This window comes from Coregonus clupeaformis, unplaced genomic scaffold (assembly GCF_020615455.1).
Source record: "Coregonus clupeaformis isolate EN_2021a unplaced genomic scaffold, ASM2061545v1 scaf1320, whole genome shotgun sequence".
NCBI classification, from domain to species: domain Eukaryota; kingdom Metazoa; phylum Chordata; class Actinopteri; order Salmoniformes; family Salmonidae; genus Coregonus; species Coregonus clupeaformis.
The window spans coordinates 16470-42329 of NW_025534774.1; the positions used below are offsets into that span (position 1 = coordinate 16470).

At 41.8% G+C, this 25860-nt stretch overlaps 2 protein-coding genes and 1 long non-coding RNA gene across 3 annotated transcripts; all 3 read right to left on the reverse strand.

Moving 5' to 3' along the window:
* Positions 1 to 1994: 1994 nt before the first annotated feature.
* LOC123486777 lies at positions 1995 to 3389 on the reverse strand. Its single transcript, XR_006659513.1, has 3 exons — positions 3142 to 3389; positions 2382 to 2696; positions 1995 to 2195 (listed from the first exon to the last, which is right to left on the reverse strand). It is a non-coding gene; the product is annotated as an uncharacterized LOC123486777 (long non-coding RNA).
* Positions 3390 to 4906: 1517 nt separating this feature from the next.
* Positions 4907 to 10451, reverse strand: LOC123486774. Its single transcript, XM_045218022.1, has 9 exons — positions 10204 to 10451; positions 8878 to 8977; positions 8662 to 8734; positions 8407 to 8476; positions 8137 to 8242; positions 6381 to 6707; positions 6094 to 6316; positions 5135 to 5352; positions 4907 to 5029 (listed from the first exon to the last, which is right to left on the reverse strand). The coding sequence occupies exons 2-9, from the start codon at positions 8890 to 8892 to the stop codon at positions 4961 to 4963; spliced, it is 1101 nt and encodes a 366-aa protein (XP_045073957.1). The 5' UTR covers positions 8893 to 8977; positions 10204 to 10451; the 3' UTR covers positions 4907 to 4960.
* Positions 10452 to 13522: 3071 nt separating this feature from the next.
* Positions 13523 to 16129, reverse strand: LOC123486775. Its single transcript, XM_045218023.1, has 5 exons — positions 16041 to 16129; positions 15826 to 15898; positions 15570 to 15639; positions 15300 to 15405; positions 13523 to 13870 (listed from the first exon to the last, which is right to left on the reverse strand). Exons 1-5 carry the CDS (start codon positions 16053 to 16055, stop codon positions 13523 to 13525), a joined length of 612 nt encoding a protein of 203 aa, XP_045073958.1. The 5' UTR covers positions 16056 to 16129.
* Positions 16130 to 25860: the final 9731 nt, after the last annotated feature.

Consider the following 25860-nt stretch of genomic DNA (forward strand, 5'->3'; position numbering starts at 1 on the left):
CCTGTGAGCAGGGACGCTGGCTGTTGGGAAGATTCCCTCCCTTTGCGCAGTGACACTGGCCATCAGGAGGATCAACTCCCTCTGTGCAGTGATGATGACTGCTGGGAGAATCCCATCCCTCTGTGCAGGGACACTGGTTGATTGGAGGATCCCATCCCTCTGTGCAGGGATGAGGCCTGATGCTCGGAGGATCTCCTCCCTCTGTGCCGTGATGATGGCTGCTGGGAGAATCCCTTCCCTCTGTGCAGGGACACTGGTTGTTTGGAGGATCCCATCCCTCTGTGCAGGGATGAGGCCTGATGCTCGGAGGACCTCCTCCCTCTGCGCAGCAAAGTTGGCTTTTGGGAGGATCCCCTCCCCCTGCCCAGCGATGTTGGATGTTCCCCCCCACCCACTCTGTACAGCAACGTCGGCTGCTGGGATGATCTGCAGGTATAATATAGAACACATAGTAATTCCCTAAAATATCAACCACTTGCAATCTATAACATCATTGTCACATACACTGAGTGTGGAAAACATTAAGAACACCTGCTCTTTCCATGACATAGACTGACCAGGTGAAAGCTATAATCTCTTATTGATGTCACTTGTTAAATCCACTTCTCAGTGTAGATGAAGGGGGAGGAGTGAGGTTAAAGAATAATTTTTAAGCCTTGAGACAATTGAGACATGGATTGTATATGTGTGCCATTCAGACGGTGAATGGGCAAGACAACATTTTTAAGAACCTTTGAATGGGGTATGGTAGTAGGTGCCAGGCGCACCGGTTTGTGTCAAGAACTGCAACGCTACTGGGTTTTTCACGCTGAACAGTTTTCCGTGTGTATCAAGATTGGTCCACCACCCAACTCAATATTAGGAAGCTGTTCTTAATGTTTTGTACACTCATTGTAGATCAATCCCAAACATGTACATTCATTTGTACGTGTACTGATACTGTAAATACACAAATTACATTAATGTTATCTACAATATATTATAATACCGTAAGCCTCTTTGCTGCGGGGGATCTCCTTCTACAATTTTGAGTGGATGTTCTTCATTTTAGGCATATTCCGCTGTGTTTTGTATTTTTGTTTATTTAAAAAAATATGTCTTTGGAATGGCACTCTTAACTACAGGAGATGATGCTGTCATAAAGCATTTGATGTAAGTATGTAGGACAATTACCCATAATGCTCACTAACTGAACATTAAAAATTACCATGGCAATTATTGACGCATTCACGTACTATCGGAAACTTGGAACCTCAGAGTTAAAATGAATATAAGTTATTTGCGTAGAGCTTCCTATTGGTTGATTCTGATACTTCACACGTGGGAAACTTGGGATCAGAAATGTCAGAGTTTCCTAGTTCCGACTTGCACTTGAACGCGGCATATGGTGAGGGGCCTTCTATGATGTAGGGCAGGTCAGCAACCAAATTGTTTTACTGTGCCCAGTCGCACACAGACTTTTATGGTCCCACACGTTGCCACCAATGGATTCAAAATGAGTAGCCTAACAATTATTTACATGGCCCCAGTTACATTTGCAACCAAATTATTTTTCTGGGAGAAATCAATAATAGTTGCACACAAAGGGTAACAGTGAGCAATTCACAGTGAGCAGTGAGCAAAATAACCATAGATGGGAAGTTGACAATAGCTTATTAGTAGCATAAATAAATTGTATTTCTATGGTTGCAGTCCTCAAAGATTGAATTGCATTGAACTGAATTAATCAGATCCAATGATTTACCGCCCGTAGGGTGGGGTACCGCTAGTCATCATTATTATAATCACCATCTCAATCATTATCACCATACCATCATAGACTTATTCTTCTGTATCTCAGACTCATCTGGCACTACCTTAGATATGGCAGTCTGCAACTCAATACACTGCCCCTGCATGGTGTTCAGCTTCCCCTGCATGTGGTTAATCGACTGCTTAACATCGTTCAGCAGGATCTGAATCTATAGGAAATCAGGTGGTTCAACATACTGAGGTGATGAGAGGCTTCAGACAATGCCCATTGGACCATCTTTAGGATTCTTTCTCACTTAACACCAATCTTATTAGGAATGTACCTTTGTGCAGAAGATGTTACTATAGTGTTATTTAGAAGAAAAATGTGTACTTTGTCAGGTGCCGAAGGGATGACGGGATGTCTCCCTGCTCCAGTGAGCTCTGTTGGCAGGTCTTGTTCACTGTTGGAGGAACGTGAGCCAAATTAGAGGAAAAATATCTATAGCTGTTCAGCAATGAAACATTCATGGCATATGGGGGATTGTTCTTCCCTGGGAAAATAATAACAACAGCTGGGGTTTACTTTCAAACTTTTAGATAAAGTGATACGATACAATCTTTAAACCCATCAGAAGTGTAGTGCTTACCTCCATGAAAACATTTATTTTGGGCAACATTGTCCCAATTTTGACCACTAGTTCCAACTTGTGATGCGCAGATCTTGATGAAACGGTCAAGTCAACATTTTGTTAGACATTTCAGAGATAACATGAACAATTGTACATGAGACAGTGCTTCCAGATATTGCAATCCCAGTTGGTCCTTCTGAGGTATGTAAAAAATCTGGTGTGTGAGTACTCACATGAAAGGTATCCATGATTCTAGATTAAGCCAATCCTCTATGTGATAACCATCCGATGGGTCAGCAATGGAATGATTGCAGGCTACTTTATGTCTTGGGCCTTTATGAATCATTGAAATACAAGTAATATTGTGAAATTGTAATGCATAACTGCCATGGTAATATGGAATATTCCATCAATGAGCGTTCCAGTGGCCATGCTGTTTTTGGACTATGACACCCTGGGCTATATACTATGATGAGCAAATAACATGCATAGATTTTGCATTACCCATTGAACGAGTCAGTGTCAACTGATTATTCGCAAAAATAGCAACTTTATATTCCTTCCTGGACACTGACTCGTGCAATGCGTAATGCATAATCTATGCTTGTTATTGTCTCATCATAGTTTATAGCCGAGGGTCTCATAGTCCAAAAACAGCATTGGCCATTGGAATGCTCATTCAAAACAACTAACTTTTATGATTAATCACTTGATTTGAGTATTTTGAGTTCGGAACTAAAACATTAAAAGTAGGCTATATCTTGACGCATATGCTTACCTTGGACAAGCGTATCCAAAAGGCCTATCCAGTCGTGCGTGAAGATACCGTTAGGCAGATAAAACCGCAGGACCGTTTGAGAAACGCTCGGTATTGTGAATCTGTCACACTGACGTAAAAGCACATTCAAAATGTATAACTCACATAGTTGAATGTCCTGCAAGCCAATCAGAATCGAGTTTAAAACAATAACGTGGGTTCCGTGGAACGTCACAAACATATTAGGACACTTGCGTCACAGATTACAGTCAGTGAACATGGGTTTAATAGAATAACTTTGTTTTTCCCCAGAGGAAACTTCAGGGAAATCTTATTTGGCTATATTTATATGCACATCGTATTGAATTGAGATGACATTTACTGCAACACTGAAACTATGTAGCATAATCCTATGAGGATCATTTGTCAAATGTCAGAATCATGGCACATGAAAACATAATGAAACTGACTGTGTAACAGTTGTTAAAGTACTTTGTGAATTTCACAATCTTCATATATTAATATAGCATGTTGATTTGTTATTATGCATTCCTGCATCCTGGGAAAGGAGAGTGTGTACTTACGTTTTGCCCTGCGTGCTCAAATAATGTTGATGCACTATGAGAGGTAGGCACGCTTTTTCTGTCCTCTTTAGAAAAGTTTGATTCCTTCAAGCACAAAGTCATACACACAGTGTTTTGTTCATGAATAATGTTGTATATTTAGAGTTTACTCATGAGTGGATGGTATTGTTAAGATGCAATTGTAATTTTTAGGATGATATTAACATGGTTACTAGCTAGCTAAGGTATTGTATGTGTGAACATGGCTAGCTCCTCGACTGATCCCAGTCCTTTGTATTGTGCGTCTATGTTGTAGAAAGAGGCGACAATGGGCAGAACATATTTGTGCTCTACAAATGTTTTGTCTTTTCTTTTGGATGCAGAGATAATTCTGATTCATTAAAACAGCCTGATCTCCGAAGTCCACGTCTATAGTCCCAATCAATCACACACAACGCAGAGATACAGCCGTGCAGTACAGTGCCGGTTATGGGGCCTTCTAGACCCGGATTCATCGTTGATCGACGTCAGCTCAATCACCGCGGCGCTGCTGCTCTAGAGACTCTGTTTACATCATTAAGGTACTCCTGCCGCCTTGGGGCAAAAAGCGAATCTGCAGTCTATATTCTCTCCTGTTTATTTCTTTTCTGAAAACGATGTATTGAGAGTGCTGTTTATGGTTAACTAATATAGAAGTGTGTTCATCAACAGAAATTTTAACATAACATTAGTGGTTTAGTGACATGGCATCTTATAATGGTGATGATGAACCCAAATTCACTGCTGGGATGGGGAGGTTTTTCTCATACCCTGATCAAACACCTGTAAAGCGTGTAGGTGCAGTAGGTTCCCCCATGTTTTGCTCCACTAAAAATACTGATGAAAGCCCTTCATCTAGTGTTAATCAAAATGCCCCTGTAGATGGTTTAGCTGAGCTGGTCACTCAGCTAGCCCAGGAAATAGGGAGCTCCATTAGAGAGGAAATACAGAGTGGCAGGTCCAGCACTCATGAGCCACCAGTAAGTACAGAAAAGATAAGTGATCATCACTCAGAGTCAGCAGGATATGTAGACCTCAGTAAAATGAAGTTCATCATGCAATCATATGTAAAGGAACCTCCTACATATAGAGGAGATGGTACAGACAAATGCTCCATTCATGAATGGGAGGAGTTGAAGTTCAAAGTATATTCTCACATCAACACATTTTCTAAATTGTTAGTAACATTAGCACAGTTGAAATACAATGGTCTTTCACTGCTTTTTATTGAATGTAATTTAAGTGTATACCTCAGCCTTGGGCTCAGTTTTGTCAACCCATCTGTGCAGAGTTGGATCCCAGACAATCTGAGGAAGAAGATATTAGCAATGTGAAGCAAGCCAAAAATGAAAAAAGAATAATCCACTCAATTGTCTCTACATAGAATATACTGTAAATAACAGGTTCCTTACAGATCTGTCTTTGTCCTCAGGTAGATGAACCTCCTTCTTATTAACTTTTCCACTCCCAAAGACCCAGCTGAGCCAGCTTCCACTGTTCTTGTGAACAGCAGGGGTCTCGGGCTCAGCCACCGGCCGGCTGCCAGTCTGGCACTGAGGGTTGGCCTCGGAGTGTTCTGGCTTGGTGATGGACATCATAGCAGGATGCTCAACATATCTAAGCCGGACATCTGTAATAAGTGGGAGAAGTCAGGCGACTCTGCTCATGTCACCATACAGAACAATCACTAGCTGACAGGTAGGAACGTCTTGCTCTGATACTCTGTTACAACCCAATCTTAACCTCCAAGCAGTCACAGGGATTACTGGAAGGTTCCTCAAGGATGCTGCGATCACATTTTTGTTGTTGTTTCAAAATCAACAAATCCCGGCATATTACGTGAGGGCTTGCAAATTTGCCAATCGCCGCATTATTTCAATGTAAATGTATTTCGGCATAAAACAGTCAAATCATCGCAATATCATCGTATAGAACTGACCCATTAACATATTACAAAAAGAGGGCTCGCAATTTCAACCAATCACCGCACATTTACTGCATAATAAGGTTCAATCAAGCCACACGTCAACAAATGTTTCCCTTGTCAGCTCATTTTCGCAAGAATTGCCGCAGCAAAATCTAGCATATTTGCCTGCAAATATCACAAAAATCCCTGCGATATCCTGGAGAGATTGACTGGATTACGAAAATGTATACACTCACTACTGTAAATCGCTCTGGATAAGAGTGTCTGCTAAATGACGAAAATGTAAATAGAAAATAGAGCTAAACCTGTTTTATGTAGAAAATGCATGAAAGTATTACAGCCATACACTCACATGAGCCATACATACACATTTGGTCTGTCACAACTTATTCCCACGCTATCACAATGGCAATGTCTTTACTTATTAGATAAGGCTTAAATGACCTCTTCTCTTGGAATAGAAATCCACAGGTGGAGTACACACTCCACCATCCCATTTCCACAGTGGTGCCAACATGGGGATGATGGGAGGTGGTTGTGGATGATTGTTTCCATTCTCCACAGGGACGCTGGCTGTGGGGAGGATCCCCTCCCTCTGTGCAGGAACACTGGCCTTTGGGAAGATCCACTCCCTGTGAGCAGGGACGCTGGCTGTTGGGAAGATTCCCTCCCCTTTGCGCAGTGACACTGGCCATCAGGAGGATCAACTCCCTCTGTGCAGTGATGATGACTGCTGGGAGAATCCCATCCCTCTGTGCAGGGACACTGGTTGATTGGAGGATCCCATCCCTCTGTGCAGGGATGAGGCCTGATGCTCGGAGGATCTCCTCCCTCTGTGCCGTGATGATGGCTGCTGGGAGAATCCCTTCCCTCTGTGCAGGGACACTGGTTGTTTGGAGGATCCCATCCCTCTGTGCAGGGATGAGGCCTGATGCTCGGAGGACCTCCTCCCTCTGCGCAGCAAAGTTGGCTTTTGGGAGGATCCCCTCCCCCTGCCCAGCGATGTTGGATGTTCCCCCCCACCCACTCTGTACAGCAACGTCGGCTGCTGGGATGATCTGCAGGTATAATATAGAACACATAGTAATTCCCTAAAATATCAACCACTTGCAATCTATAACATCATTGTCACATACACTGAGTGTGGAAAACATTAAGAACACCTGCTCTTTCCATGACATAGACTGACCAGGTGAAAGCTATAATCTCTTATTGATGTCACTTGTTAAATCCACTTCTCAGTGTAGATGAAGGGGAGGAGTGAGGTTAAAGAATAATTTTTAAGCCTTGAGACAATTGAGACATGGATTGTATATGTGTGCCATTCAGACGGTGAATGGGCAAGACAACATTTTTAAGAACCTTTGAATGGGGTATGGTAGTAGGTGCCAGGCGCACCGGTTTGTGTCAAGAACTGCAACGCTACTGGGTTTTTCACGCTGAACAGTTTTCCGTGTGTATCAAGATTGGTCCACCACCCAACTCAATATTAGGAAGCTGTTCTTAATGTTTTGTACACTCATTGTAGATCAATCCCAAACATGTACATTCATTTGTACGTGTACTGATACTGTAAATACACAAATTACATTAATGTTATCTACAATATATTATAATACCGTAAGCCTCTTTGCTGCGGGGGATCTCCTTCTACAATTTTGAGTGGATGTTCTTCATTTTAGGCATATTCCGCTGTGTTTTGTATTTTTGTTTATTTAAAAAAATATGTCTTTGGAATGGCACTCTTAACTACAGGAGATGATGCTGTCATAAAGCATTTGATGTAAGTATGTAGGACAATTACCCATAATGCTCACTAACTGAACATTAAAAATTACCATGGCAATTATTGACGCATTCACGTACTATCGGAAACTTGGAACCTCAGAGTTAAAATGAATATAAGTTATTTGCGTAGAGCTTCCTATTGGTTGATTCTGATACTTCACACGTGGGAAACTTGGGATCAGAAATGTCAGAGTTTCCTAGTTCCGACTTGCACTTGAATGCGGCATATGGTGAGGGGCCTTCTATGATGTAGGGCAGGTCAGCAACCAAATTGTTTTACTGTGCCCAGTCGCACACAGACTTTTATGGTCCCACACGTTGCCACCAATGGATTCAAAATGAGTAGCCTAACAATTATTTACATGGCCCCAGTTACATTTGCAACCAAATTATTTTTCTGGGAGAAATCAATAATAGTTGCACACAAAGGGTAACAGTGAGCAATTCACAGTGAGCAGTGAGCAAAATAACCATAGATGGGAAGTTGACAATAGCTTATTAGTAGCATAAATAAATTGTATTTCTATGGTTGCAGTCCTCAAAGATTGAATTGCATTGAACTGAATTAATCAGATCCAATGATTTACCGCCCGTAGGGTGGGGTACCGCTAGTCATCATTATTATAATCACCATCTCAATCATTATCACCATACCATCATAGACTTATTCTTCTGTATCTCAGACTCATCTGGCACTACCTTAGATATGGCAGTCTGCAACTCAATACACTGCCCCTGCATGGTGTTCAGCTTCCCCTGCATGTGGTTAATCGACTGCTTAACATCGTTCAGCAGGATCTGAATCCTATAGGAAATCAGGTGGTTCAACATACTGAGGTGATGAGAGGCTTCAGACAATGCCCATTGGACCATCTTTAGGATTCTTTCTCACTTAACACCAATCTTATTAGGAATGTACCTTTGTGCAGAAGATGTTACTATAGTGTTATTTAGAAGAAAAATGTGTACTTTGTCAGGTGCCGAAGGGATGACGGGATGTCTCCCTGCTCCAGTGAGCTCTGTTGGCAGGTCTTGTTCACTGTTGGAGGAACGTGAGCCAAATTAGAGGAAAAATATCTATAGCTGTTCAGCAATGAAACATTCATGGCATATGGGGATTGTTCTTCCCTGGGAAAATAATAACAACAGCTGGGGTTTACTTTCAAACTTTTAGATAAAGTGATACGATACAATCTTTAAACCCATCAGAAGTGTAGTGCTTACCTCCATGAAAACATTTATTTTGGGCAACATTGTCCCAATTTTGACCACTAGTTCCAACTTGTGATGCGCAGATCTTGATGAAACGGTCAAGTCAACATTTTGTTAGACATTTCAGAGATAACATGAACAATTGTACATGAGACAGTGCTTCCAGATATTGCAATCCCAGTTGGTCCTTCTGAGGTATGTAAAAAAATCTGGTGTGTGAGTACTCACATGAAAGGTATCCATGATTCTAGATTAAGCCAATCCTCTATGTGATAACCATCCGATGGGTCAGCAATGGAATGATTGCAGGCTACTTTATGTCTTGGGCCTTTATGAATCATTGAAATACAAGTAATATTGTGAAATTGTAATGCATAACTGCCATGGTAATATGGAATATTCCATCAATGAGCGTTCCAGTGGCCATGCTGTTTTTGGACTATGACACCCTGGTGTCATGAGCACTCTCTCTCCCTGGTAGCAACATTAATTGCATTCAATTATCTTCCACTCTGCTCACCTCCCTCTCTCTACTCAGCCTAACTAGCTCCACCTGCCCTGCTCTGCTCTTGTTACCTGGCCAGCTGCACTGCATTTCCCACTCACCATCCTCACCTTGCCTCACTCTGTTCTAATTACTCTGCCAGCTGAACTGCATTTCCCCACTACCTCTCCCAGTATATCAAGCCCTGGTTTTCAGCCAAGCCCTGTCAGATCGTCTTCAAACCCGGACCAGTAACCTGCCTGTCTGCGCTCTGACTCCTGTTTGTGATACCGATCCTTTCTTGACTGCCTCCTTGTTCTACTGCCCCGTCTATCCCAACCTGCCTTCTGGACCTCGACTACTCTCCGATCTTCAGCCCCTCCGGTAACTCGTTTCTGCCTTCTGTCTCTCACCACGATATTTGCCCAGCCCTGATCTGTACTTCTGCCTGCCATTCATATTGCTGTTGTGTGTGTGTGTTCCCCCAGGTCTCCGACCACCAGATGAGCGTGCCCAGACGTTTCACCACCCTCAGCCCGATACGCCGCTCCATCACTGGGGAACACACACACTAAGCACTTGGACTGGACACCCCCGGACATTTGGTGACCCCCGGAGCACAGGTACCCACAGGAGGACCCTGAAAGACCCCTGACACCCCTGGGACTCCTCTTCCCGCCTGTAACCTTGAATAAAGAACTCTGAATTTGAACTTGCGCTCTTGGGTCCTCTTCTGTTCGTGACACCTGGGCTATATACTATGATGAGCAAATAACATGCATAGATTTTGCATTACCCATTGAACGAGTCAGTGTCAACTGATTATTCGCAAAAATAGCAACTTTATATTCCTTCCTGGACACTGACTCGTGCAATGCGTAATGCATAATCTATGCTTGTTATTGTCTCATCATAGTTTATAGCCGAGGGTCTCATAGTCCAAAAACAGCATTGGCCATTGGAATGCTCATTCAAAACAACTAACTTTTATGATTAATCACTTGATTTGAGTATTTTGAGTTCGGAACTAAAACATTAAAAGTAGGCTATATCTTGACGCATATGCTTACCTTGGACAAGCGTATCCAAAAGGCCTATCCAGTCGTGCGTGAAGATACCGTTAGGCAGATAAAACCGCAGGACCGTTTGAGAAACGCTCGGTATTGTGAATCTGTCACACTGACGTAAAAGCACATTCAAAATGTATAACTCACATAGTTGAATGTCCTGCAAGCCAATCAGAATCGAGTTTAAAACAATAACGTGGGTTCCGTGGAACGTCACAAACATATTAGGACACTTGCGTCACAGATTACAGTCAGTGAACATGGGTTTAATAGAATAACTTTGTTTTTCCCCAGAGGAAACTTCAGGGAAATCTTATTTGGCTATATTTATATGCACATCGTATTGAATTGAGATGACATTTACTGCAACACTGAAACTATGTAGCATAATCCTATGAGGATCATTTGTCAAATGTCAGAATCATGGCACATGAAAACATAATGAAACTGTAATGCATAACTGCCATGGTAATTAAGGGCTGTAAGTAAGCATTTCACTGTAATGTCTGCACTTGTTGTATTCGGCGCATGTGACCAATAAAATTTGATTTGATTTGATTTGTGTAACAGTTGTTAAAGTACTTTGTGAATTTCACAATCTTCATATATTAATATAGCATGTTGATTTGTTATTATGCATTCCTGCATCCTGGGAAAGGAGAGTGTGTACTTACGTTTTGCCCTGCGTGCTCAAATAATGTTGATGCACTATGAGAGGTAGGCACGCTTTTTCTGTCCTCTTTAGAAAAGTTTGATTCCTTCAAGCACAAAGTCATACACACAGTGTTTTGTTCATGAATAATGTTGTATATTTAGAGTTTACTCATGAGTGGATGGTATTGTTAAGATGCAATTGTAATTTTTAGGATGATATTAACATGGTTACTAGCTAGCTAAGGTATTGTATGTGTGAACATGGCTAGCTCTCGACTGATCCCAGTCCTTTGTATTGTGCGTCTATGTTGTAGAAAGAGGCGACAATGGGCAGAACATATTTGTGCTCTACAAATGTTTTGTCTTTTCTTTTGGATGCAGAGATAATTCTGATTCATTAAAACAGCCTGATCTCCGAAGTCCACGTCTATAGTCCCAATCAATCACACACAACGCAGAGATACAGCCGTGCAGTACAGTGCCGGTTATGGGGCCTTCTAGACCCTGGATTCATCGTTGATCGACGTCAGCTCAATCACCGCAGGCGCTGCTGCTCTAGAGACTCTGTTTACATCATTAAGGTACTCCTGCCGCCTTGGGGGCAAAAAGCGAATCTGCAGTCTATATTCTCTCCTGTTTATTTCTTTTCTGAAAACGATGTATTGAGAGTGCTGTTTATGGTTAACTAATATAGAAGTGTGTTCATCAACAGAAATTTTAACATAACATTAGTGGTTTAGTGACATGGCATCTTATAATGGTGATGATGAACCCAAATTCACTGCTGGGATGGGGAGGTTTTTCTCATACCCTGATCAAACACCTGTAAAGCGTGTAGGTGCAGTAGGTTCCCCCATGTTTTGCTCCACTAAAAATACTGATGAAAGCCCTTCATCTAGTGTTAATCAAAATGCCCCTGTAGATGGTTTAGCTGAGCTGGTCACTCAGCTAGCCCAGGAAATAGGGAGCTCCATTAGAGAGGAAATACAGAGTGGCAGGTCCAGCACTCATGAGCCACCAGTAAGTACAGAAAAGATAAGTGATCATCACTCAGAGTCAGCAGGATATGTAGACCTCAGTAAAATGAAGTTCATCATGCAATCATATGTAAAGGAACCTCCTACATATAGAGGAGATGGTACAGACAAATGCTCCATTCATGAATGGGAGGAGTTGAAGTTCAAAGTATATTCTCACATCAACACATTTTCTAAATTGTTAGTAACATTAGCACAGTTGAAATACAATGGTCTTTCACTGCTTTTTATTGAATGTAATTTAAGTGTATACCTCAGCCTTGGGCTCAGTTTTGTCAACCCATCTGTGCAGAGTTGGATCCCAGACAATCTGAGGAAGAAGATATTAGCAATGTGAAGCAAGCCAAAAATGAAAAAGAATAATCCACTCAATTGTCGCTACATAGAATATACTGTAAATAACAGGTTCCTTACAGATCTGTCTTTGTCCTCAGGTAGATGAACCTCCTTCTTATTAACTTTTCCACTCCCAAAGACCCAGCTGAGCCAGCTTCCACTGTTCTTGTGAACAGCAGGGGTCTCGGGCTCAGCCACCGGCCGGCTGCCAGTCTGGCACTGAGGGTTGGCCTCGGAGTGTTCTGGCTTGGTGATGGACATCATAGCAGGATGCTCAACATATCTAAGCCGGACATCTGTAATAAGTGGGAGAAGTCAGGCGACTCTGCTCATGTCACCATACAGAACAATCACTAGCTGACAGGTAGGAACGTCTTGCTCTGATACTCTGTTACAACCCAATCTTAACCTCCAAGCAGTCACAGGGATTACTGGAAGGTTCCTCAAGGATGCTGCGATCACATTTTGTTGTTGTTTCAAAATCAACAAATCCCGGCATATTATGTGAGGGCTTGCAAATTTGCCAATCGCCGCATTATTTCAATGTAAATGTATTTCGGCATAAAACAGTCAAATCATCGCAATATTATCGCATAGAACTGACCCATTAACATATTACAAAAAGAGGGCTCGGAATTTCAACCAATCACTGCACATTTACTGCATAATAAGGTTCAATCAAGCCACACGTCAACAAATGTTTCCCTTGTCAGCTCATTTTCGCAAGAATTGCCGCAGCAAAATCTAGCATATTTGCCTGCAAATTTCACCAAAATCCCTGCGATATCCTGGAGAGATTGACTGGATTACGAAAATGTATACACTCACTACTGTAAATCGCTCTGGATAAGAGTGTCTGCTAAATGACGAAAATGTAAATAGAAAATAGAGATAAACCTGTTTTATGTAGAAAATGCATGAAAGTATTTCAGCCATACACTCACATGAGCCATACATACACATTTGGTCTGTCACAACTTATTCCCACGCTATTACAATGGCAATGTCTTTACTTATTAGATAAGGCTTAAATGACCTCTTCTCTTGGAATAGAAATCCACAGGTGGAGTACACACTGCACCATCCCATTTCCACAGTGGTGCCAACATGGGGATGATGGGAGGTGGTTGTGGATGATTGTTTCCATTCTCCACAGGGACGCTCGCTGTGGGGAGGATCCCCCTCCCTCTGTGCAGGAACACTGGCCTTTGGGAAGATCCACTCCCTGTGAGCAGGGACGCTGGCTGTTGGGAAGATTCCTCCCTTTGCGCAGTGACACTGGCCATCAGGGAGGATCAACTCCCCTCTGTGCAGTGATGATGACTGCTGGGAGAATCCCTTCCCTCTGTGCAGGAACACTGGTTGATTGGAGGATCCCATCCCTCTGTGCAGGGATGAGGCCTGATGCTCGGAGGATTCCTCCTCTGTGCCGTGATGATGGCTGCTGGGAGAATCCCTTCCCTCTGTGCAGGGACACTGGTTGTTTGGAGGATCCCATCCCTCTGTGCAGGGATGAGGCCTGATGCTCGGAGGACCTCCTCCTCTGCGCAGCAAAGTTGGCTTTTGGGAGGATCCCCTCCCCTGCCCAGCGATGTTGGATGTTTCCCCCCACTCTGTACAGCAACGTCGGCTGCTGGGATGATCTGCAGGTATAATATAGAACACATAGTAATTCCCTAAAATATCAACCACTTGCAATCTATAACATCATTGTCACATACACTGAGTGTGGAAAACATTAAGAACACCTGCTCTTTCCATGACATAGACTGACCAGGTGAAAGCTATAATCTCTTATTGATGTCACTTGTTAAATCCACTTCTCAGTGTAGATGAAGGGGAGGAGTGAGGTTAAAGAAGAATTTTTAAGCCTTGAGACAATTGAGACATGGATTGTGTATGTGTGCCATTCAGACGGTGAATGGGCAAGACAACATTTTTAAGAACCTTTGAATGGGGTATGGTAGTAGGTGCCAGGCGCACCGGTTTGTGTCAAGAACTGCAACGCTACTGGTTTTTCATGCTGAACAGTTTTCCGTGTGTATCAAGATTGGTCCACCACCCAACTCAATATTAGGGAAGCTGTTCTTAATGTTTTGTACACTCATTGTAGATCAATCCCAAACATGTACATTCATTTGTACGTGTACTGATACTGTAAATACACAAATTACATTAATGTTATCTACAATATATTATAATACCGTAAGCCTCTTTGCTGCGGGGATCTCCTTCTACAATTTTGAGTGGATGTTCTTCATTTTAGGCATATTCCGCTGTGTTTTGTATTTTTGTTTATTTAAAAAAATATGTGTTTGGAATGGCACTCTTAACTACAGGAGATGATGCTGTCATAAAGCATTTGATGTAAGTATGTAGAATAATTACCCATAATGCTCACTAACTGAACATTAAAAATTACCATGGCAATTATTGACGCATTCACGTACTATCGGAAACTTGGAACCTCAGAGTTAAAATGAATATAAGTTATTTGCGTAGAGCTTCCTATTGGTTGATTCTGATACTTCACATGTGGGAAACTTGGGATCAGAAATGTCAGAGTTTCCTAGTTCTGACTTGCACTTGAACGCGGCATATGGTGAGGGGCCTTCTATGATGTAGGGCAGGTCAGCAACCACATTATTTTACTGTGCCCAGTCGCACACAGACTTTTATGGTCCCACGCGTTGCCACCAATGGATTCAAAATGAGTAGCCTAACAATTATTTACATGGCCCCAGTTACATTTGCAACCAAATTATTTTTCTGAGAGAAATCAATAATAGTTGCACACAAAGGGTAACAGTGAGCAATTCACAGTGAGCAGTGAGCAAAATAACCATAGATGGGAAGTTGACAATAGCTTATTAGTAGCATAAATAAATTGTATTTCTATGGTTGCAGTCCTCAAAGATTGAATTGCATTGAACTGAATTAATCAGATCCAATGATTTACCGCCCGTAGGGTGGGGGTACCGCTAGTCATCATTATTATAATCACTATCTCAATCATTATCACCATACCATCATAGACTTATTCTTCTGTATCTGAGACTCATCTGGCACTACCTTAGATATGGCAGTCTGCAACTCAATACACTGCCCCTGCATGGTGTTCAGCTTCCCCTGCATGTGGTTAATCGACTGCTTAACATCGTTCAGCAGGATCTGAATCCTATAGGAAATCAGGTGGTTCAACATACTGAGGTGATGAGAGGCTTCCAGACAATGCCCATTGGACCATCTTTAGGATTCTTTCTCACTTAACACCAATCTTATTAGGAATGTACCTTTGTGCAGAAGATGTTACTATAGTGTTATTTAGAAGAAAATGTGTACTTTGTCAGGTGCCGAAGGGATGACGGGATGTCTCCCTGCTCCAGTGAGCTCTGTTGGCAGGTCTTGTTCACTGTTGGAGGAACGTGAGCCAAATTAGAGGAAAAATATCTATAGTTGTTTAGCAATGAAACATTCATGGCATATGGGGGATTGTTCTTCCCTGGGAAAATAATAACAACAGCTGGGGTTTACTTTCAAACTTTTAGATAAAGTGATACGATACAATCTTTAAACCCATCAGAAGTGTAGTGCTTACCTCCATGAAAACATTTATTTTGGGCAACATTGTCCCAATTTTGACCACTAGTTCCAACTTGTGATGCGCAGATCTTGATGAAACGGTCAAGTCAACATTTTGTTAGACATTTCAGAGATAACATTAACAATTGTACATGAGACAGTGCTTCCAGATATTGCAATCCCAGTTGGTCCTTCTGAGGTATGTAAAAAATCTGGTGTGTGAGTACTCACATGAAAGGTATCCATGATTCTAGATTAAGCCAATCCTCTATGTGATAACCATCCGATGGGTCAGCAATGGAATGATTGCAGGCTACTTTATGTCTTGGACCTTTATGAATCATTGAAATACAAGTAATATTGTGAAATTGTAATGCATAACTGCCATGGTAATATGGAATATTCCATCAATGAGCGTTCCAGTGGCCATGCTGTTTTTGGACTATGACACCCTGGGCTATATACTATGATGAGCAAATAACATGCATAGATTTTGCATTACCCATTGAACGAGTCAGTGTCAACTGATTATTCGCAAAAATAGCAACTTTATATTCCTTCCTGGACACTGACTCGTGCAATGCGTAATGCATAATCTATGCTTGTTATTGTCTCATCATAGTATATAGCCGAGGGTCTCATAGTCCAAAAACAGCATTGGACATTGGAATGCTCATTCAAAACAACTAACTTTTATGATTAATCACTTGATTTGAGTATTTTGAGTTCGGAACTAAAACATTAAAAGTAGGCTATATCTTGGCGCATATGCTTACCTTGGACAAGCGTATCCAAAAGGCCTATCCAGTCGTGCGTGAAGATACCGTTAGGCAGATAAAACCGCAGGACCGTTTGAGAAACGCTCGGTATTGTGAATCTGTCACACTGACGTAAAAGCACATTCAAAATGTATAACTCACATAGTTGAATGTCCTGCAAGCCAATCAGAATCGAGTTTAAAAACAATAACGTGGGTTCCGTGGAACGTCACAAACATATTAGGACACTTGCGTCACAGATTACAGTCAGTGAACATGGGTTTAATAGAATAACTTTGTTTTTCCCCAGAGGAAACTTCAGGGAAATCTTATTTGGCTATATTTATATGCACATCGTATTGAATTGAGATGACATTTACTGCAACACTGAAACTATGTAGCATAATCCTATGAGGATCATATGTCAAATGTCAGAATCATGGCACATGAAAACATAATGAAACTGACTGTGTAACAGTTGTTAAAGTACTTTGTGAATTTCACAATCTTCATATATTAATATAGCATGTTGATTTGTTATTATGCATTCCTGCATCCTGGGAAAGGAGAGTGTGTACTTACGTTTTGCCCTGCGTGCTCAAATAATGTTGATGCACTATGAGAGGTAGGCACGCTTTTTCTGTCCTCTTTAGAAAAGTTTGATTCCTTCAAGCACAAAGTCATACACACAGTGTTTTGTTCATGAATAATGTTGTATATTTAGAGTTTACTCATGAGTGGATGGTATTGTTAAGATGCAATTGTAATTTTTAGGATGATATTAACATGGTTACTAGCTAGCTAAGGTATTGTATGTGTGAACATGGCTAGCTCCTCGACTGATCCCAGTCCTTTGTATTGTGCGTCTATGTTGTAGAAAGAGGCGACAATGGGCAGAACATATTTGTGCTCTACAAATGTTTTGTCTTTTCTTTTGGATGCAGAGATAATTCTGATTCATTAAAACAGCCTGATCTCCGAAGTCCACGTCTATAGTCCCAATCAATCACACACAACGCAGAGATACAGCCGTGCAGTACAGTGCCGGTTATGGGGCCTTCTAGACCCGGATTCATCGTTGATCGACGTCAGCTCAATCACCGCAGCGCTGCTGCTCTAGAGACTCTGTTTACATCATTAAGGTACTCCTGCCGCCTTGGGGCAAAAAGCGAATCTGCAGTCTATATTCTCTCCTGTTTATTTCTTTTCTGAAAACGATGTATTGAGAGTGCTGTTTATGGTTAACTAATATAGAAGTGTGTTCATCAACAGAAATTTTAACATAACATTAGTGGTTTAGTGACATGGCATCTTATAATGGTGATGATGAACCCAAATTCACTGCTGGGATGGGGAGGTTTTTCTCATACCCTGATCAAACACCTGTAAAGCGTGTAGGTGCAGTAGGTTCCCCCATGTTTTGCTCCACTAAAAATACTGATGAAAGCCCTTCATCTAGTGTTAATCAAAATGCCCCTGTAGATGGTTTAGCTGAGCTGGTCACTCAGCTAGCCCAGGAAATAGGGAGCTCCATTAGGGAGGAAATACAGAGTGGCAGGTCCAGCACTCATGAGCCACCAGTAAGTACAGAAAAGATAAGTGATCATCACTCAGAGTCAGCAGGATATGTAGACCTCAGTGAAATGAAGTTCATCATGCAATCATATGTAAAGGAACCTCCTACATATAGAGGAGATGGTACAGACAAATGCTCCATTCATGAATGGGAGGAGTTGATGAGAATATACTTGAGGAGTATATTCTCACATCAACACATTTTCTATATTGTTAGTAACATTAGCACAGTTGAAATACAATGGTCTTTCACTGCTTTTTATTGAATGTAATTTAAGTGTATACCTCAGCCTTGGGCTCAGTTTTGTCAACCCATCTGTGCAGAGTTGGATCCCAGACAATCTGAGGAAGAAGATATTAGCAATGTGAAGCAAGCCAAAAATGAAAAAGAATAATCCACTCAATTGTCTCTACATAGAATATACTGTAAATAACAGGTTCCTTACAGATCTGTCTTTGTCCTCAGGTAGATGAACCTCCTTCTTATTAACTTTTCCACTCCCAAAAGACCCAGCTGAGCCAGCTTCCACTGTTCTTGTGAACAGCAGGGGTCTCGGGCTCAGCCACGCCGGCTGCCAGTCTGGCACTGAGGGTTGGCCTCGGAGTGTTCTGGCTTGGTGATGGACATCATAGCAGGATGCTCAACATATCTAAGCCCGGACATCTGTAATAAGTGGGAGAAGTCAGGCGACTCTGCTCATGTCACCATACAGAACAATCACTAGCTGACAGGTAGGAACGTCTTGCTCTGATACTCTGTTACAACCCAATCTTAACCTCCAAGCAGTCACAGGGATTACTGGAAGGTTCCTCAAGGATGCTGCGATCACATTTTTGTTGTTGTTTCAAAATCAACAAATCCCGGCATATTATGTGAGGGCTTGCAAATTTGCCAATCGCCGCATTATTTCAATGTAAATGTATTTAGGCATAAAACAGTCAAATCATCGCAATATTATCGCATAGAACTGACCCATTAACATATTACAAAAAGAGGGCTCGCAATTTCAACCAATCACTGCACATTTACTGCATAATAAGGTTCAATCAAGCCACACGTCAACAAATGTTTCCCTTGTCAGCACATTTTCGCAAGAATTGCCGCAGCAAAATCTAGCATATTTGCCTGCAAATTTCACCAAAATCCCGCGATATCCTGGAGAGATTGACTGGATTACGAAAATGTATACACTCACTACTGTAAATCGCTCTGGATAAGAGTGTCTGCTAAATGACGAAAATGTAAATAGAAAATAGAGCTAAACCTGTTTTATGTAGAAAATGCATGAAAGTATTTCAGCCATACACTCACATGAGCCATACATACACATTTGGTCTGTCACAACTTATTCCCACGCTATTACAATGGCAATGTCTTTACTTATTAGATAAGGCTTAAATGACCTCTTCTCTTGGAATAGAAATCCACAGGTGGAGTACACACTCCACCATCCCATTTCCACAGTGGTGCCAACATGGGGATGATGGGAGGTGGTTGTGGATGATTGTTTCCATTCTCCACAGGGACGCTGGCTGTGGGGAGGATCCCTCCCTCTGTGCAGGAACACTGGCCTTTGGGAAGATCCACTCCTGTGAGCAGGGACGCTGGCTGTTGGGAAGATTCCCTCCCTTTGCGCAGTGACACTGGCCATCAGGAGGATCAACTCCCCCTCTGTGCAGTGATGATGACTGCTGGGAGAATCCCTTCCCTCTGTGCAGGGACACTGGTTGATTGGAGGATCCCATCCCTCTGTGCAGGGATGAGGCCTGATGCTCGGAGGACCTCCTCCCTCTGCGCAGCAAAGTTGGCTTTTAGGAGGATCCCCTCCCCTGCCCAGCGATGTTGGATGTTTCCCCCCACTCTGTACAGCAACGTCGGCTGCTGGGATGATCTGCAGGTATAATATAGAACACATAGTAATTCCCTAAAATATCAACCACTTGCAATCTATAACATCATTGTCACATACACTGAGTGTGGAAAACATTAAGAACACCTGCTCTTTCCATGACATAGACTGACCAGGTGAAAGCTATAATCTCTTATTGATGTCACTTGTTAAATCCACTTCTCAGTGTAGATGAAGGGGGAGGAGTGAGGTTAAAGAAGAATTTTTAAGCCTTGAGACAATTGAGACATGGATTGTGTATGTGTGCCATTCAGACGGTGAATGGGCAAGACAACATTTTAAGAACCTTTGAATGGGGTATGGTAGTAGGTGCCAGGCGCACCGGTTTGTGTCAAGAACTGCAACGCTACTGGGTTTTTCATGCTGAACAGTTTTCCGTGTGTATCAAGATTGGTCCACCACCCAACTCAATATTAGGAAGCTGTTCTTAATGTTTTGTACACTCATTGTAGATCAATCCCAAACATGTACATTCATTTGTACGTGTACTGATACTGTAAATACACAAATTACATTAATGTTATCTACAATATATTATAATACCGTAAGCCTCTTTGCTGCGGGGGATCTCCTTCTACAATTTTGAGTGGATGTTCTTCATTTTAGGCATATTCCGCTGTGTTTTGTATTTTTGTTTATTTAAAAAAATATGTATTTGGAATGGCACTCTTAACTACAGGAGATGATGCTGTCATAAAGCATTTGATGTAAGTATGTAGGACAATTACCCATAATGCTCACTAACTGAACATTAAAAATTACCATGGCAATTATTGACGCATTCACGTACTATCGGAAACTTGGAACCTCAGAGTTAAAATGAATATAAGTTATTTGCGTAGAGCTTCCTATTGGTTGATTCTGATACTTCACACGTGGGAAACTTGGGATCAGAAATGTCAGAGTTTCCTAGTTCCGACTTTGCACTTGAATGCGGCATATGGTGAGGGGCCTTCTATGATGTAGGGCAGGTCAGCAACCAAATTGTTTTACTGTGCCCAGTCGCACACAGACTTTTATGGTCCCACACGTTGCCACCAATGGATTCAAAATGAGTAGCCTAACAATTATTTACATGGCCCCAGTTACATTTTGTACCAAATTATTTTTCTGAGAGAAATCAATAATGAGTTGCACACAAAGGGTAACAGTGAGCAATTCACAGTGAGCAGTGAGCAAAATAACCATAGATGGGAAGTTGACAATAGCTTATTAGTAGCATAAATAAATTGTATTTCTATGGTTGCAGTCCTCAAAGATTGAATTGCATTGAACTGAATTAATCAGATCCAATGATTTACCGCCCGTAGGGTGGGGTACCACTAGTCATCATTATTATAATCACCATCTCAATCATTATCACCATACCATCATAGACTTATTCTTCTGTATCTGAGACTCATCTGGCACAACCTTAGATATGGCAGTCTGCAACTCAATACACTGCCCCTGCATGGTGTTCAGCTTCCCCTGAATGTGGTTAATCGACTGCTTAACATCGTTCAGCAGGATCTGAATCCTATAGGAAATCAGGTGGTTCAACATACTGAGGTGATGAGAGGCTTCAGACAATGCCCATTGGACCATCTTTAGGATTCTTTCTCACTTAACACCAATCTTATTAGGAATGTACCTTTGTGCAGAAGATGTTACTATAGTGTTATTTAGAAGAAAAAATGTGTACTTTGTCAGGTGCCGAAGGGATGACGGGGATGTCTCCCTGCTCCAGTGAGCTCTGTTGGCAGGTCTTGTTCACTGTTGGAGGAACGTGAGCCAAATTAGAGGAAAAATATCTATAGTTGTTCAGCAATGAAACATTCATGGCATATGGGGGATTGTTCTTCCCTGGGAAAAGAATAACAACAGCTGGGGGTTTACTTTCAAGCGTTTAGATAAAGTGATACGATACAATCTTTAAACCCATCAGAAGTGTAGTGCTTACCTCCATGAAAACATTTATTTTGGGCAACATTGTCCCAATTTTGACCACTAGTTCCAACTTGTGATGCGCAGATCTTGATGAAACGGTCAAGTCAACATTTTGTTAGACATTTCAGAGATAACATTAACAATTGTACATGAGACAGTGCTTCCAGATATTGCAATCCCAGTTGGTCCTTCTGAGGTATGTAAAAAAATCTGGTGTGTGAGTACTCACATGAAAGGTATCCATGATTCTAGATTAAGCCAATCCTCTATGTGATAACCATCCGATGGGTCAGCAATGGAATGATTGCAGGCTACTTTATGTCTTGGGCCTTTATGAATCATTGAAATACAAGTAATATTGTGAAATTGTAATGCATAACTGCCATGGTAATATGGAATATTCCATCAATGAGCGTTCAGTGGCCATGCTGTTTTTGGACTATGAGACCCTGGGCTATATACTATGATGAGCAAATAACATGCATAGATTTTGCATTACCCATTGAACGAGTCAGTGTCAACTGATTATTCGCAAAAATAGCAACTTTATATTCCTTCCTGGACACTGACTCGTGCAATGCGTAATGCATAATATATGCTTGTTATTGTCTCATCATAGTATATAGCCGAGGGTCTCATAGTCCAAAAACAGCATTGGCCATTGGAATGCTCATTCAAAACAACTAACTTTTATGATTAATCACTTGATTTGAGTATTTTGAGTTCGGAACTAAAACATTAAAAGTAGGCTATATCTTGGCGCATATGCTTACCTTGGACAAGCGTATCCAAAAGCAGTGGCGGCTGGTGAAAAATATTCTCGGTGGGGCTGTGCCATACTTTTTTTTCCTGTAACCATCGCGATATATTTTAACACAAACTGCAGGACAGCAGTGCTCAGTGAAACATTCAGTAATTATTTAATGCCAATATTAAAAAGTTGAGGCATTCTTACACAAAAACATATTACACAAACCCAAGCCTTTCATTTGCATTTAAAGTGAACTTTTCACCATTGGTAGTAAACAGGCAACGCAACAGGCATGCTGTCAGAACAGAGTGGAAAGTGGACAATAACATGAAATTATTATAAAGTTTATAGGAAATCTTACACTGTATGAAAGGATGTATAATATAGAAATGGATATCAAGTGGATGAACTCAAACCTTTGACTGGAAGAATAGCATACAGTATTTTATGATCATACTAAATGTGACTAATTGTTAATGTGCTCCAGAACTGCAACAATTAATTGATACAAAACAACATATATACAGTAATATTAGCAAAGACACTATTAAGACTTTCTAGAGTACCATATATAACTGGATTTTTTATGCTAAGGTCAACTATATACAAAGAAACATGCGGCCAGAGCTGCTCTGTGTGTGTGTGTCTGTCATCTTATTTGTACAGGAATTTTGCCCGTCTGTCCTTCTGAGTGGCAAACCTCTCAATGACCCTTTGATTAAAGTCAGGAATGTCCCTGACAAGTTTCTTCTCCATGGAGAGCATGGCCAGAGCGTTCAGGCGATCCTGTGTCATGCTGTTTCTCAGGAAGGTCTTGATCCTTTTCAGTGTAGAGAAGCACCTTTCTGACTCAGCAGTTGTCATGGGTGTGGTGATGAGGATCTTGAGGAGGCTGGCAGTCTCTGTGAAAGTGCTCTGAAGGTTGTTCTCCATGAAGAACTGGTACAGGGGCACTGCACCACTACAAGCCTTGAACTCACTGTTCTCATAGATGAGGGACAGTTTGGTTTTGAGCTTGGCCTTGTTCAACATGGGGTACGCCTCCACGGTTGTTTCAAGCGCTGTATCGGGAACTTCACACTGTGTTGTGGGAACAACTCTCCGTGCAATAGTGTTGCGCTGATGAGGTGCTGGGTGAAGGAGAACCTCTCTTTGGCATGACTCAGGATGGTATCACATACCTGTAAAAGATACATCATCAGCTTTAATTTGCAATTAAGCTATTTTGATGCAAGTGATCCTGACTGACACATGCCTATGTCCAACTCAAGTATATGATTACCAAGGTGCTGATTGTTCAGGGTTTTGGCTACATACTACCAGGCCTGAAAAAAGTTCTAGGTGGGAAACACTGACAATTACATCACAACTTACCTCTATAGCCAACCTCTGTTGTTCTCCTGGTCCCAGCATCCTCCGTCGCTTGATGGGCTGTTGCTGCTCGTCAGATGCGCTGTCCCCACACAAAGAGGGAATTGAGGCCCTGGGTCCAAAAAATAAAGTTTAATTTGATAACTTGCAATCAGACTTCTTAACTCACTGTAATTCCCCCTCAACACACAACCAGTGACTTATATATATATATAAGACAGACAGACAGACAGACAGACAGACAGACAGACAGTGTGTATATACACACAAACTATGTCTAGTAACTGCTTTTAACCTGTGATGTACATAATTAACTGATGTTATTACGTTTTAAAGCCTTTTTCTATTACATTTGTGAGAGGGATGCAACATAATTTTGTTCTGCTGTTCACTTAGCAATAAAGTTAATATTCAATAACAACTAGGCCTCTTCTAGAAATTGACCTGGTGGACACCTGAATAATTATTACAAACTGTGTAGTACTTTCCTGCATTATTATCAACGTCTGATTGTGTCTTCTCTTTCCTTTTAAAATACTAAAACAAATATAATTGTGACGGCTCTATGATAATCACTCACACAAGCACCAACTGGCAGTGGGTGGAAACGTCAGTCGTCTCGTCAGCTTGAATGGCGATAAAATCAGCACTCTTTACTTCCTCCAGGATGTAATCCTTAAGCATTGACAGCATACAGTCCAACAGCTCGTTCTGTATCGTCTTTGACGTGCCCTTAAAAACGGTAGCTGTCTTCAGGTGCTCCTCCAGCACACTGTCGAGGGAGGCAACAAAATCCACTAAGCCCCGGAAAATGCCGGGGGTTGTCTGAGGAGTCAGTCTCCTCGTGCCCACGCAAGGCCAACTCAAAAGCCCCACAGAACTTCACACAATCGATAATTTTGGATAGAATGTGCCTGTTTTTATCCACCTCCTCATTGTGTTTCCTCACCGCAATCCTGTGGCCGTCATCCAGCTGCGTAGCAATGTTCACCCTTCCTAATACAGCTAGCTTTACAGAGTTGTCCATGTGTGCCCTGGTGTTCTCATGTTTCTTTACCTTCTCTGACAGGTGCTTCATATCCCTCACTCCGGTACCTGTCCATGCTGAATCTGACCCCGTCGTTTTAAAAAAGCAAGCACGGAAAGCAAAATAAAGCATTAGCATCAGTGCACCCAGCTAGCCAAGCCTTCCTGGTGTACCAGCTACGGGAGAAGCCGCGCATATACTGCTTCCCTTTCTCGCTAGCCTGCTGTCTGATTGAGAGGTCAGGTTGATCTGGGCCCAGCTCTTTCACCCGAACTTTCTCTGACAAAGTTCTCCTCTCAAACGGATCTTGGAGGAGAGATTTCACGAGTTAGGGTTGGGTCTTGGAGGAGTAACGTTTGCGTTCGCCATTGTTGTCTAGTAAAAATGGCGTCACTGGACCCCGGTCCTTATTTTATCAGGGGGCGAGCTTGGGGCGGTAAAATAATCGCCCTCCTTGGATTCGATTTAAGATCGCTTATTGACTACATTTTATGTCATACATTCATATCTTAAATTAGCAATTGGCTTAACTGCTACGTAGACCCGCCTCCTCGGGGCACTTTCTGTATCGCCCCAGAGCTGACGGCGTTTGACAGGCAGAGGAAAGGTTGCGAATATGATTTTCTATCATATCTTACACATATTACTGTGTGCATTCCATATTTCAAACACACAAATATTGACATACTGATGTTTTTATTATTATTATTATTATTTTTTTTTTATTTTT

What these genes read in the sequence shown, in the direction of transcription:
- LOC123486775 (XM_045218023.1), bottom strand. An exon ending in AAATAAATGTTTTCATGGAG is followed by an intron (nt 15,640 to 15,825) that starts GTAAGCACTACA and finishes TTCCTCCAACAG; the next exon opens with TGAACAAGACCTGCCAACAG. An exon ending in TGCAGACTGCCATATCTAAG is followed by an intron (nt 13,871 to 15,299) that starts GTAGTGCCAGAT and finishes TTATACCTGCAG; the next exon opens with ATCATCCCAGCAGCCGACGT.
- LOC123486774 (XM_045218022.1), bottom strand. An exon ending in AAATAAATGTTTTCATGGAG is followed by an intron (nt 8,477 to 8,661) that starts GTAAGCACTACA and finishes TTCCTCCAACAG; the next exon opens with TGAACAAGACCTGCCAACAG. An exon ending in TTTCTATTCCAAGAGAAGAG is followed by an intron (nt 5,353 to 6,093) that starts GTCATTTAAGCC and finishes CACTTATTACAG; the next exon opens with ATGTCCGGCTTAGATATGTT.